The sequence below is a fragment of the Delphinapterus leucas genome, chromosome 18 (genome assembly GCF_059928025.1).
Source record: "Delphinapterus leucas isolate spDelLeu-1000000601 "Yukka" chromosome 18, BTC_Dleu_Yukka2, whole genome shotgun sequence".
Classification (NCBI taxonomy): Eukaryota; Metazoa; Chordata; class Mammalia; order Artiodactyla; family Monodontidae; genus Delphinapterus; species Delphinapterus leucas.
The window spans coordinates 71414549-71427295 of NC_143146.1; the positions used below are offsets into that span (position 1 = coordinate 71414549).

At 49.0% G+C, this 12747-nt stretch overlaps 1 protein-coding gene across 1 annotated transcript in view; it reads right to left on the reverse strand.

Annotated features, from left to right (window-relative positions):
• Positions 1–493: 493 nt before the first annotated feature.
• LOC115803175 (uncharacterized) overlaps positions 494–12747 on the reverse strand; it is a 123133-nt gene continuing 110879 nt past the window's right edge. Inside the window, 6 exon segments of the mRNA XM_089899294.1 lie at positions 494–779; positions 6377–6536; positions 8712–9002; positions 10026–10114; positions 10666–10705; positions 12461–12602. Of these exon segments, the coding sequence (XP_089755420.1) occupies positions 572–779; positions 6377–6536; positions 8712–9002; positions 10026–10114; positions 10666–10705; positions 12461–12602 (930 nt within the window). The 3' untranslated portion in view covers positions 494–571.

Below are 12747 nucleotides of genomic sequence, written 5' to 3' on the forward strand. Positions count from 1 at the left end.
GCTCCGATTTCCTCGTGCCCTTACTTAACTGTGAACCATCGGCAAGTCACTTAGCTTCCTGGAGCCTCAGAGTCCTTGTTGGCGGAACGGGACTCTAACAGCGTCCGTTCCTAGGGATGCTATTAGGAGTGAGTGAGATGATCCATCTAAGAGCTTAACCAAAGCTTGCCCGGCACAAAGCAAACTTTCAAAACTGCCCGCTCTTTTTTACCAACACCTCCCTTCTCTCTCCTGCTGTCCTAGGCCCAGCCGTGGGCAGCCGCTGTTGTGATACTTGGGCTTCTGTGGAGCTGCTTTAGGACCCATCGGCCCCGTGCAACCCTCACTCAATGGAATAATGGCTTCCGAGGAAGAAAAACCTCAAATCCGATTTGTTTTCTTAAATCCAAGCTCTAACTGCTTTGGGAAGAAGCCCACGTTGGCTGAAATCATTTCTTGTTTCGTTCTTTTCTTGCGGGGCAAAGCTTAATCTCAGTCAGGCTTTTTGATTAACCGGGGAAGAAGCATTTGCCAAGAAAAGAAAATAGCAGGCTGATTTCTTCAGAACTCAAACAAGGAAAGTGCTGTGTGATCAGTATTCCTTGCGCGCAGCTTCACATCCTTCTTTTTCTCGTGTAAGAAAATCTAAATGAAACCAACCTGCGCCAAGGATGGACAAACGCGGCTTCTCCCTGACAGCTGACACGCGGGCAACCTTGTGGCACCAGAGGATCTGGTGATGCTGGGCACCCCCCAGCGCAGGTGCCCCCCGGGCAGGCTTGCTCTGCTCCAAGGGCGGCCTGGAAGAAAAGAACCAGGTGAGTGTGGATTCCTCGGGCACCTGGTGGCTCACTGCTACCTCTCGTTTACATGTAAGCCCCGGAGGGAGCCCTGTCATCATAGCACGTGGTCCACTAGCGGAGACATGTATACGCTCATCCTTTCTACTTGACCCTCTATCACCACCTCTGTCCTCCTATTCATTTCTGAACACCTCAGAAGGCCAGCTACTTCCATCCCTCAAACGCCTTCCTTTCATGGCCGAGTCGTTGCCACTGTCACCTCCCCCCAGCTCTGTGCTAACCAGACTCAACAGTTCCCAGAACCTCCCTTTTCTGCCTTGCCTGGGGCCTTGCCTCCTTTATTTCCCTCTTTTATTTCTCCTCCTTTATTTCCCTCTTTCTGTCTCTCTTTATTATTATTAATTATTATTATTATTATTTTTGCTACGCTGTGCAGCTTGCGGGATCTTAGTTCCCCAACCAGGGATTGAACCCGTGTCCTTGGCAGTGAAAGCGCGGAGTCCCAACCACTGGACCACCAGGGAATTCCCTCTCTTGCTCTCTTTAATTTTTAATTGTGGTAAAACACACATAACATAAAATTTACCATCTTAGCCACTTTAAGTGAACAGCTCTGTGACATGAAGTCCATTCACATCGTTGTGCAACCATCACCACTGTCCATCCCTGGAAGTCTTGTCATCTTGCAGAACTGAAACTCTGTACTGGATAAAAAAAGATCTCCTCCAGGCTTCCCTGGTGGCGCCGTGGTTGAGAGTCCGCCTGCCAATGCAGGGGACATGGGTTCGTGCCCTGGTCGGGGAAGATCCCACGTGCCGTGGAGCGGCTGGACCCGTGAGCCACGGCCGCTGAGCCTGTGCGTCCGGAGCCTGTGCTCCGCAACGGGAGAGGCCACAGCAGTGAGAGGCCCACGTACCGCAAAAAAACAAAACAAAACAAAACAGAAAAAAAAGATCTCCTCCTTCCCCTCTCCCCCAGCCTCTGGCAACCACCGTTCTACTTTCTATGAATTTGACGATTCTAGGAACCTCATGTAAGTGGAATCACAGCATTTGTCCTTTTACAATTAGCTTATTTCACTGAGCATAATGTCCTCATGGCTCATCTGTGTTGTAGCGGCCCTTCCTCCTATTAACGTTCCCTTTGAAACGGCTGTGTCCTATCCATCTTCCAGGTCTGAGTATGAATTCCTGTCCTCCAGGAAGCTCCGCATCGACCCCCGCTGCTGGTGCTTCCATAGTGCTTGGCACCCTTTCAGGGGAGAGCCAGGCAGAGAAGGGACCGAGCCCAGAGACCCCTGTGCCCCCACCGAGCATAGCTCCTTGGGGTACAGACTCCCCCTCATTCCCAGCTGTATCCCAGTGTTGCATCACAGCCCCATGCCCAGCAGAGAGGACTCAACACATAGTGCAGCGTAAATGTTGAACAAACTTTTGCTGACAATTTCCAGCACAAACCTTGAGCCCAAGTCTGCACGTACTTGATCTGTCAGGGGTACGAGGAATCTTAACCTTTGCTGGAGCATGGGGTTTGTCTCTAAGGTGTGGCTCTCCATCCGATTATTGACCCTCTGGCCTCTCCTGCAACCCCACTCTATCAGGTCAGCACCCACTGTCTCTTGGGGAGCCCAGCAGTGTCTCCAGCCCCTGTGCTCCATGCACAGACCCCGCCATCCTCTGGCCTCCTGGCGCCATGTCCCTGGACGTGGTTTCCCAGTCTGCCTGTCCCGGACTCACTTCACCCTGCACAGCCTGAGAAGTGCCTACTCCTGGCCACCTCTCCACCCCTTTCCACTTAAGGAACCTCAGCCATTGTGTGTCTCGGCAAGTAACACCGGCGCCATCACTCAGGCTTGCATTCTGGGGAGGATTCCTGATTCCACAATGATCTGCCCATTGCCAATAGCTTCTACTTCTTCCGATGCTCAAACAAAAGCCCTTCTCCAAGGCCCGGTCCTTTCACTGTTGGGGAATGGACAGAGGGTGGGACCATGTTCCTGCCTTACCACTGACCAGTGGCTTGACTTTGGGCAAATCACAAATCCCCCTAAGCCTCATTTTCCTCATCTGTATGTGGAGATAACAAGGAGGGCGTCCCCAGGAGGCTGTGAGAACGAACAAAGTAACGTAGCAATTCCCTACCTCAGTGTCAGCAGTGGCCCTCGGTGGAAGACCCTCGAGAGTGGTTGACATTGAATGAGGCCTGTGCTATTGCAGGAGGATGGGCCCCACTGAGGTGATGCAGGTGAGGCAACACTAACCTGGGTAGACTAATGCCAAGAGCATCACCTTCCTCCTTCACACTTTCTCCCTTCCCGTCCTCGGTGCTACAGCCAATCTGCCAGGGAAAGCACCGATCTGATTTCCAGGGAATCTGTGTTGCTCAAAGAATCACATGTGGTAGACACTCTTTTAACTGAACTGATGGATGGACTGACTGTCTGTAAACACCCTGCCAAATGTCCACAGAATGTTCTAGACGTTCATGTCTGGTAGATGGCACGTCTGCTCCCAGTGGCTGAGGGGTTGAGTCGTATAATTAACAAGAATCAGCTGTATTTGTTCCCAAACTTGTGTGTGCCAGTTGTACATTTTATTGTGATTATAAATGTGTTTAAACAAAATGAAAATTGATAAAATTAGTGTGAAAGAACTTTGTGAAAACTAAGATGAGTACTTGGAAAAGACTAGATTAAGGGTCATGTTGAATTGAGGATACATGAGACAACTGTTAAAGCTTGGGGGAAATTATAAAAGAACGAAAAGTATAGTACTGTCTCATTGCTTTGCAAATATCTCTAAGTTCTTGCTCTACTTTAAAAAAGCACAAACTGAACATGATGAATAATGCATTTATGGCAGACTGGGCTGAACTTGCTTCTGACTTGAAGAAAAAGCCTTGGCCCGACATCAAAAGATTGGGGATGAATTCTACTCTTGAGAATTGAACTGAAATGTTTATAGGGTGTACATACAATTTTTTAATGGTTCCTTGCCTTCAAATGTACTTTTTTTTTTTCGGTACACTGGCCTCTCACCGTTGTGGCCTCTCCCGTTGCGGAGCACAGGCTCCGGACGCGCAGGCTCAGCGGCCATGGCTCACGGGCCCAGCCGCTCCGTGGCATGTGGGATCCTCCCGGACCGGGGCGCGAACCCGCGTCCCCTGCATCGGCAGGCGGACTCTCAACCACTGCGCCACCAGGGAAGCCCCAAATGTACATTTTTAAATTAACCCAACGACCACCGGTATTGATCCAGCTGGATGAGAGGGCTTCTGCTGTTCAACCTCCTGTTTGGGACCCTCTAAGCAGCCCCATTCTGGTCTCGTTCACTGCTCACATCTTCTACTTTCCATTTCACTCATTTAGCCACTCACCAAAAAGTGAATAAGAATCAGAACCATCTGCGTTCAGAGATGACTTCCTGTACTGCCTCTACTTGGAGCGGATGAAAGCAAGAGAGTACAAGCATATGCTGTGGCCGCCTCCTGCTGTGTGGGAGCTGAGTGTTTATGTTGTTGGGAAGCCTTTTCCCACCTTGCATCCCATAGCAGTTTCAGCGCTTTGCATCGAATTGTATCCCCTGCACCCCGCCCCACCCCCGCCCCCCACCAAATTCACATGTTGAAGCCCTACCCCCCAGTGTGATGGTCTTTAGAGATGGGGCCTTTGGAAGGTAATTAGGGTTGGTGAGGTCATGAGGGTAGGGCCCTTCGGATAGGATTAGTGGCTTTATAGGAAGAGGAGGGGATAGAGTTTGCTCTCCACCCCATGAGGACACAGAGAGAAAGTGCCGGACTGCAAGCCAGGATGAAGGCCCACCTGTGCTTGGAACTGAATTGGTGGAGACCTTGATCGTGGACTTCCAGCCTCCAGGACTGTGAGAAATACATGTCTGTTGCTTGAGTCATCTGGTCTATGGTGTTCTGTCACAGCAGCCTGGGCAGACTCACACTCTGAGGCAACTAAGACCACAGCAGGTCCTGGGAAGGTGTATAGAGGATGGCGCTCATTCTGCTGCCGCCAACCAGGAAGATGCCGATGGTGTCAAACCCTCAAACCCCAGACCCCGACACCAGCCGGGGTGGACAGAGGAGCCCCCTCCATTCCGTCTCAGAGTCTAACACACTGACACATTCACCATCTCATGAGATTGCAGACCCACCTGGGAGATCTCCAGGTGTACAGACAGGGAGTTTACATGACTCGCCTGAGGTCACACTGCTTTCTTTTTATTTTGGCCGCACCATGCGGCGTGCGGGATCTTAGTTCCCTGACCAGGGATCGAACCCGCGCCCCCTGCAGTGGAAGTGTGGGATCTTAACCTCTGGACCGTCAGGGAAGTCCCCCACACTGTTTTCAAAGACAGACCTCTGACCGTAACCAAAGCCCATGACACATTCTAATAAGCCTAGTGCTCTCCCAAACCAAACTTTAGATGCATGGCTCTCTGCCACTTTCTTGCATGAAATGCATGATGCATGGTGTTTCTATGTGTGATACCCTCTGACTTTGATGGCATCTGAAGCATTTTACTATCTGACCTCCCGGAACAGAGATTGCTAGTTGTCTACCCCCAATCCATTCCTACCTTCCTCCTTAGTTACAGAACTCCCAGCCTCTCTTGCAGGGAGGTGTGGCCGTGTGACTAAGTTCTGGCCACCAAGATGTGAGCAGAAGTGTGCAGGACCTCCTGGAAAAGTCCGTAAAGGGAGATGATCTGGCTGGAAGGTGCACCCCGTTTGTCCTGGACCCCTGTTCTGCACGCCCCTGTTTATCCACGCTGGCTGGAGTGCGGGTGGAAGCAGGAGGCCCCAGCAGCCGTCTGTACCTCCAGGCACCGTGAAGACAGAAGCCAGAGCTGAGATGGGGTAGAAGTGTGCACAAGCGGCCTGGGCTCATGGCCATGGAGCTGCTGCACCGAGAAACTGGGGAAGTTGGGGTGAGGGAGTGTCATTGCTCATGCAGCCCCACGACCTAGATCTAAGTCCCCTGATGAGAGGAGGGGCAGGGGACACTGAAGGGGCCGTGTCTATAGTTGTCTTGGTGACTGGGACTCAGGAAAGCTGGTGTCGGGGTCTGGGGGACAAAACTCCTCACAGAACTGGAGCGAGAGGCAGTATTCACTCGCCCTACTTCTCTGTAGAACCCAAGCCCCAGTGCAGGGAGACGGCGGTGCCCCGGACGCTCCCAGCTTTGGGAGCCCCAGGCCCTGGCCCCCAGCTCAGCCCCTCAGGAGGTCACAGGGGCTGCCCTGGACTCCTGTGGGAGGAATAGCCAGGTGGTCCTGCCTCAAACAGCTTGGTGGGCAGTAATGACAGCCACGGAGCTCAAGGGAAAGGACCTGAGAGGTAGCCCTTGAGCACGTGGGATGGCCAGACAAAAAGGGGGCTCCTCGGAGCGTCCCGAGCCAAGCAGGCAGGACATTAAACTGGTGAGATCTGAGCTGTGACCTCGCCATACTCACAGGCTGTGGGGCTTAGGGACAAGGGACTCATGCTGATGACAGGGTGGCCTGGGATATCTCGGCCAGGAAAGTCTGCCTTTTATTTCAGGAGGGCCCTCGCTTCAACCTGGGTGTTTCTTTTAGGCTGACCTGTCACTGCAAAATGCATCCCATCCATGTGTGTCTTCTTTCACTTCAAGGACGGCGTCTTCTGGAGAGAGGATTAGAGGTCTCTTCAGGCTGGAGGCAGAAGGAGCAGGTACGGGAGGAGGAACCCAGGATGACACTGGTGACAGGGAGCAAGGATAACCTGTCAGTTATGTGGATTTTCTGTGTTAGAACAAGACCCAGGCTGGCTGAATCCGTTAGATAACAGGAACATTTTCCCCTGAGCTTTCACTCAACCCTCAAACTCCCAACTCATCTGTGATGGTTTCCAGGTGAATGGCTTTCTGCCTTCAGTCAGCTTATGTTAGTTGTGGTTGTGTTTGATAGGCTAGCATCCTGGAAGAATCACTCCTGACACCCAGAATCCCGTCAACACGTTCAGTTGTGCAAAACTGATGTGCAGAGAAAGATAGCATTTTTTTATTTTTAATTTTTTAAAATTTTAAAATTTTTTTGCGGTACGCAGGCCTCTCACTGTTGTGGCCTCTCCCCTTGCGGAGCACAGGCTCCGGACGCGCAGGCTCAGCGGCCATGGCTCTTGGGCCCAGCCGCTCCGCGGCACGTGGGATCTTCCCGGACGGGGGCACAAACCCGCGTCCCCTGCATCGGCAGGCGGACTTTCAACCACTGCGCCACCAGGGAAGCCCGAAAGATAGCATTTTTAGGGCTGAAATGAAACTGAAAGATCAGCCAGTCCCACCCCTCATTTTATAAATCAGTGGAAGCCATTGCTGGAGGCCACACAGCTAATGAAGGCGAACTTCAGAGTAGACCTCAGTTAACCCTAACTCGTAAACAGCGCTGCAAACACATTGTTTTTTAGGTTTTGTTTGTGTGTTTGTTTTGTTTTGTTTGTTTGGCTGCGCCTCGCGGCATGTGGGATTTTAGTGCCCTGACCAGGGGTCAAACCCATGCTCCCTGCAGTGGAAGCACAGAGTCCTAAGCACCGGACCACCCGGGAAATCCTGTCCGGATACACTATATAAGGGCTCCTCAGTTTCTTTGTGTGTGTGTGTGTGTATTTTTCTTGGAAAGAATTTACAGACTGCTTCCTGGGGTATTTGGAATCAAGTTGGGCAGAATTACAAACATGGAAGCACCTAATGGTTTGCCTACAGAAGATCAAGGTCACTCATGAAGTGTGTTGCATCACCCTCTTTTGCCTGTGGAGAGCGAACATCACATGAGTTAGGTGTTTGGATTGTGTTGAAGTGAGTATCCTTCCTCCCCTCCCCCTCCTCTCCCCCTCCCTTCCCCTCCCCTCCCTCCCCCTCCCCCCTCCCTCCATCCCACCCTCCCTCTGCCCCCTCCTTCCTGCATCTGAATCAGTCTGATTTTTCTCTGGGTCTGGTGTGGAGCCTAGCAATGGATCTGGGCTTTTGGGCAGATCAGCACATTTCCCCCATTTGCTCCTTCCTTCCTCTCTTCCCACCTCCCCCTGTGCTTTTGTTTTCCAAATTGTGGGCCTATGAAAATTAATGAACTCATTTATTTTCTCTCTATTGAATGCACACCAAAAACGATTATATTTCTAAATAGGCCAATGGCGCCACGTGGATGCATCTGAGCCTCCTGGGAGCTACCAAAGCACTGTGTTACAACCTTGGGAACGCTTGTGAGGACAAGATGGGGAAATGTGAGAGACCCCTGACAAGACAGAAGGTGTTCTTGCCCGATGCTTGCCTGGTCCCTTTATTCCCCATTCTGAGCATGTCTGGGGCTCCACGAGGATGTCAGTGATGAGGATACACTGTGTGGTCAGTATTCCAAGGGGCTGCCAAGCCAAAATCTAAGACACATGATTTTGCTGGCAAAGCAGGTGTCCTTCTTTGAGTTGTAACATAACCAGTGAGCAACAGCTCATGAAATGACCTGCTTTTCAATTTATTAAAGGGCAAGCCTTTCTTGGAAATCCATCTATTTCACTGAGCTCTAAATCAAGACTGCCTCTACCAGGGCCCTTTCAACATCTCTTGCCCCGACATTGACTTTCACAGACTCAGGCACTAAACCGACCATTCCTTCCTTTCACTCGCCAGGAAGCCCAGCGTTAAAATGTATTTCCTAACGGCGAGCGTGTGCCGCGGGCTGGATTTTCATGTCCGTCTCTCTGATGTGACAGTGGGTCGAGCATGATGCCAAGTCTCTCTGTGTTCCAAGGCCACAGACAACAGCCTTTTTGCTGGTGAAAAGGAGGAGAAACTCAAGTGATGCTGGGAGATCAGCTCCCACTACCCCCCCACCACGAGGGACAAAGAAGCCCCCTGGCCCTGGTCAGTAGCACGATCTTGGGACATAGTTTTATTCCTGTGTTGACTTGGTTCTCTGGGCCATGCCTTGGTGCACTTTATAGCCCGTGCTGATCCGCTTGGAAGCCACAAAGTAAGCCCAGGGAAACTGGATGTGCCAGGACCCACCTTAGCACTGGCCTTGCCTTCCACCACTTTGTCTTGCTTCTCTTCTCCTGTGTGCGTGACAGGAGCACCTCCTTCCAGCACTGGGTGAGCAGGCATGCTCTGGGGATCTGTCAGAACTTCACAGGGCACTCCAGGGTATCTCCAGGAGACAGGAGTGAAAATATCCCAGGGGCTACCCTGCCCAAAGGTCCCTGGAAGAACAGAGATAAATTAATAGATAGTGAGCATAGGATGGGAGGTAACCTGTCTTCTCATCAGAGTGAAGCTTGGCTAGGTCTCCTTAACCCTTGCTAGGTCCACTTAATCAAATTCAGTTCTGCTCCTGTAGTTTCATAAGAAACGATTTCACGGCCATTGGCCCTGGAGACTCAAGCCAGAACGCCTCCTACAGCATGTATCACATCGGGGCGCAAGCAACTCAGCATGTACTAAGAACTTGCAGGATAAATCCAAAATCATTCTGGCACTTTCAAGAAATATCAGCTAGGGAGACGAGAACCTGCTGAAACAGGTACAGAGTCTCTCTGAGCAGTAAATCGGGTTCATTTCATCACCCCAGCTCACTCAGGCCAGGCCTTTCCCATTACACAGCTCCCCCGGTCCTGAATCTTTCCTAGCAAAACGTGATCACATGCTTCCGTACCAAATTCACAGCCTCCAGTCTCGCCGAGTTCTCTAAATTTAAATGTCTCTGATTTTGATAGTTTCTGTGAAAGTGAACCGACTTTAAGGTATACACTGGATTTTGTCCCCCTCCCCCAAATTCTTATGTGGAAACTCTAAACCCTAGTGTGACTATGTTTGGAGATCAGGCTTTTATGGAAGTAATTAAGGTTAAATGAGGTCATAAGAGAAGGACCTTGATCCAATAAGATGAGTGTTCTTAGAAGGAGGGACACCAGAGTATTTGCATTTTCTCTCTCTCTCTCTCTTTTTCTCCACCCCTCCCCCTACTCCCTGGGCCATATAAGGACTCAACAATTGGTGTCCATTAAAGGAGTCCCTCTGCAAGAACACATGAGAAACACACACGTGAGAACACACATGAGAAATACAGTTCTGTGGCTTAAGCTGCCCAGTCTATGATAGGTATTTTGTTATGTCAGCCTGAGGTGACTAATACACCTGACCTCAGAGAATCCACGACCCGATGGAGGCTCCACCTGAGGCCCTGAACCAGGACTGAGCAGCTGGCCAGGTAGGACAGTGCTTACCGATGTACTCCCCGTCTGTGCTCCACAGGTGCACGGTATGGTCCAGGGAGGATGACAGCAGAAACTTTTCTTCTTCTCTCAGCTCCAAACTAATGAGATAAAGGAGAGGAGAGATGCCCCAAGGCTGCTCCAGCATGAAAGGGACATCGGCTCAGTATGTCAATACTCCATTAATTAAAGTTGGAATCTAGAAAGAAGCCAGGTTAATCTCCAGAATTATCCTTGGCAGCATCTTCTCCCTGTCTCCTACCATGTCACTCCCCCTCCAAATTCCCCAACTCCAGACCCAAGACATCAGACAAGATATACTGGAAACATCTTATGGACGATGCGGGGAAGATCAAGAGGTTGGAAAGAAACTTCCGACCAGGGTTCAGGTCCTGCTCCAGCACTGACTCCTTTTAACTCCAGTGAGAAACATCTAAAACTTACTAAGCTTCGAAACTTACCCTAAAATACCAGATCAATTCAAGGGGAGCAATCATCCATTTACAAGAAAAATGAAGACTTCAGAATTATAACACTGCTCTCCTCCTTTGACTAATTCGGAGGGCTTCTAAGAGAATCCATTTGATCCAAGCTGTGAGAAGTATTTGAACTCTTTTACACATTCTTGAACTCTAAAACGGATGGTACTCACAATGTCACCATGCTGATATGGGCCCGCCAGAACATCACATCTAAATCAGAGGAAAGAGCACACCTGAGTATGGTAGGAGAGGTACCACCTCATGCTAGATGCCATATAACAGTCCCTACAGGATGGGGTCGGATCTGGTTGGGCGTCCAGCAGGGAGAGAGGTCCTGGTGTAGCAAGTCATTTGTCTTGCTACATTAATTTGATACATGTTTGTCAAGCACCTACTATGTGCAAGACCCCATGCCAGCTCCAAAGACATGAAATGGGGCCTGTGCCAGGTCCTTACCCTATGGTTTCCTTTAGCACTTAGGGTTTGGTAAGCATGCAGGAGTATGTAAGTAATCAAATATGATTTTTGAAATAGCTTGGTGAAAGCTACATTCCCAGTACTTGGAGTAAAGACCAATGTAAGGCTGATCACTCTTACTTCTAAATTCCCATTTCTCATACTTTAGCATTTAAACTTCTCCTGTGGTGGAACAGGAAAAACTGAATAAAAGGAGGTATGTGAGGGAATTCCCTGGTGGCCCAGTGGTTAGGACTCCGTGCTTTCACTGCCGAGGGCCCAGGTTCCATCCCTGGTTTGGAGAACTAAGACCCCACAAGCTGTGCGGTGTGGCAAAAGAAGACAAAAAAAGGGCGGGGGGACGTATGTGAATATTGACTTCTAAATTGGCTTCACAGAAATGTAATGAACTATTACATAGCCATTTAAATATGTTAAATGTTAAATATGCTAAATAGACCTAAATATACTTATATGGAAAGCTGGCCAAGAGATACAAAGAAAAAAACAAGTCCTGAAAATGATGTATTGTAGGTGTGTGTGTATGTGTTCCCGCATATGCATATATACATGCATAGAAACTTTCTGGAAGGAAGTTGAAATTCATTAACAGTGTTGCTAGGATGCAGAAAAGGCAGGTTAGGGTGGTAGAGGAGGTCAGAGAAACAACTACTGCTTTTCATTTTACATTCTTTCATGCTGTTAGATTTTTTCTAAACATGAACGCTTCTATAATTGTATGAAAGGGTTTTAACATTTTAAATGTATTTTTGTTATTACCAAAGCACTATATATCGAGAAAAATTAGAAAAGACAGATTTCTCAAAAGAAGAAAATAAAACATATCTATAACCTCATGTATAAAGAGATAACATTTGTTAAATCCTTGATGTATATCTTCCCAGGGTTTCAATCTTCCATATACTTCTTCATTTTAACAAGGGTAGAATCGTATTGCAATATTGTTTTGTGATCTGATTTTTTTTCATTTAACAATTTTATCATGAATATCTTCCCTGTGAATACATTTTCATATACAGCTTCCGTATTTAATGACTAAATGATATTCCAGTGTATTATACCATCATATATTTAATCAATTCCCCTTATGTGGGACATCTAGGTTTCTCTATTATTTTCCTCTCTCTCATAAACAATATGTTGATTCACAAGCTTACAACTAAATCTTTGTGCACGTTTCCTATTCTTTCTTTAGGCCAAATCCTTAGTAGTAGAATTGCTGGTTCAAAGCTTTAGTGCACATGGGCAACTTGCCCTTCAGATAGTATACACCAATTTACCCTCCATCCAAGAGGGTATGAGTGCCATTTTCCTGTTGCCTTGCCAACACTGAATACCTTCATGAAAATATTCTTCTCTGATCTGTTCTTAAAGGGTTTTAAGAGACCCCTTCCTCACTGGTACAATTTAATTTTATCAACCAGAATATTTAACTAAAACTGAAGCTGTGCTCATCATAGTGTCTCACGTGGAGAGCTCATTACCTACTCCTGGGAGGCTGTGGCTCCGGTCCCTGTAGACCATACTCCTCGATGTCGTAGACGGGTACAGAGCCGTCCTGGTCAGCCACGTAGGCACAGGCATCCCCTGTTGTCACCGCCATGCTGCTGACCCAGGCTTTGTCTCTGGACTGAAAGACACACGCACAGGGATCATTACACACACACAGAGGACCCGTTACATACACACACACAGGGTCCATCACACACACACATAGGGCCCATCACAGACAGACAGGCACACACACACACACACACACACACACGGCCCATCAC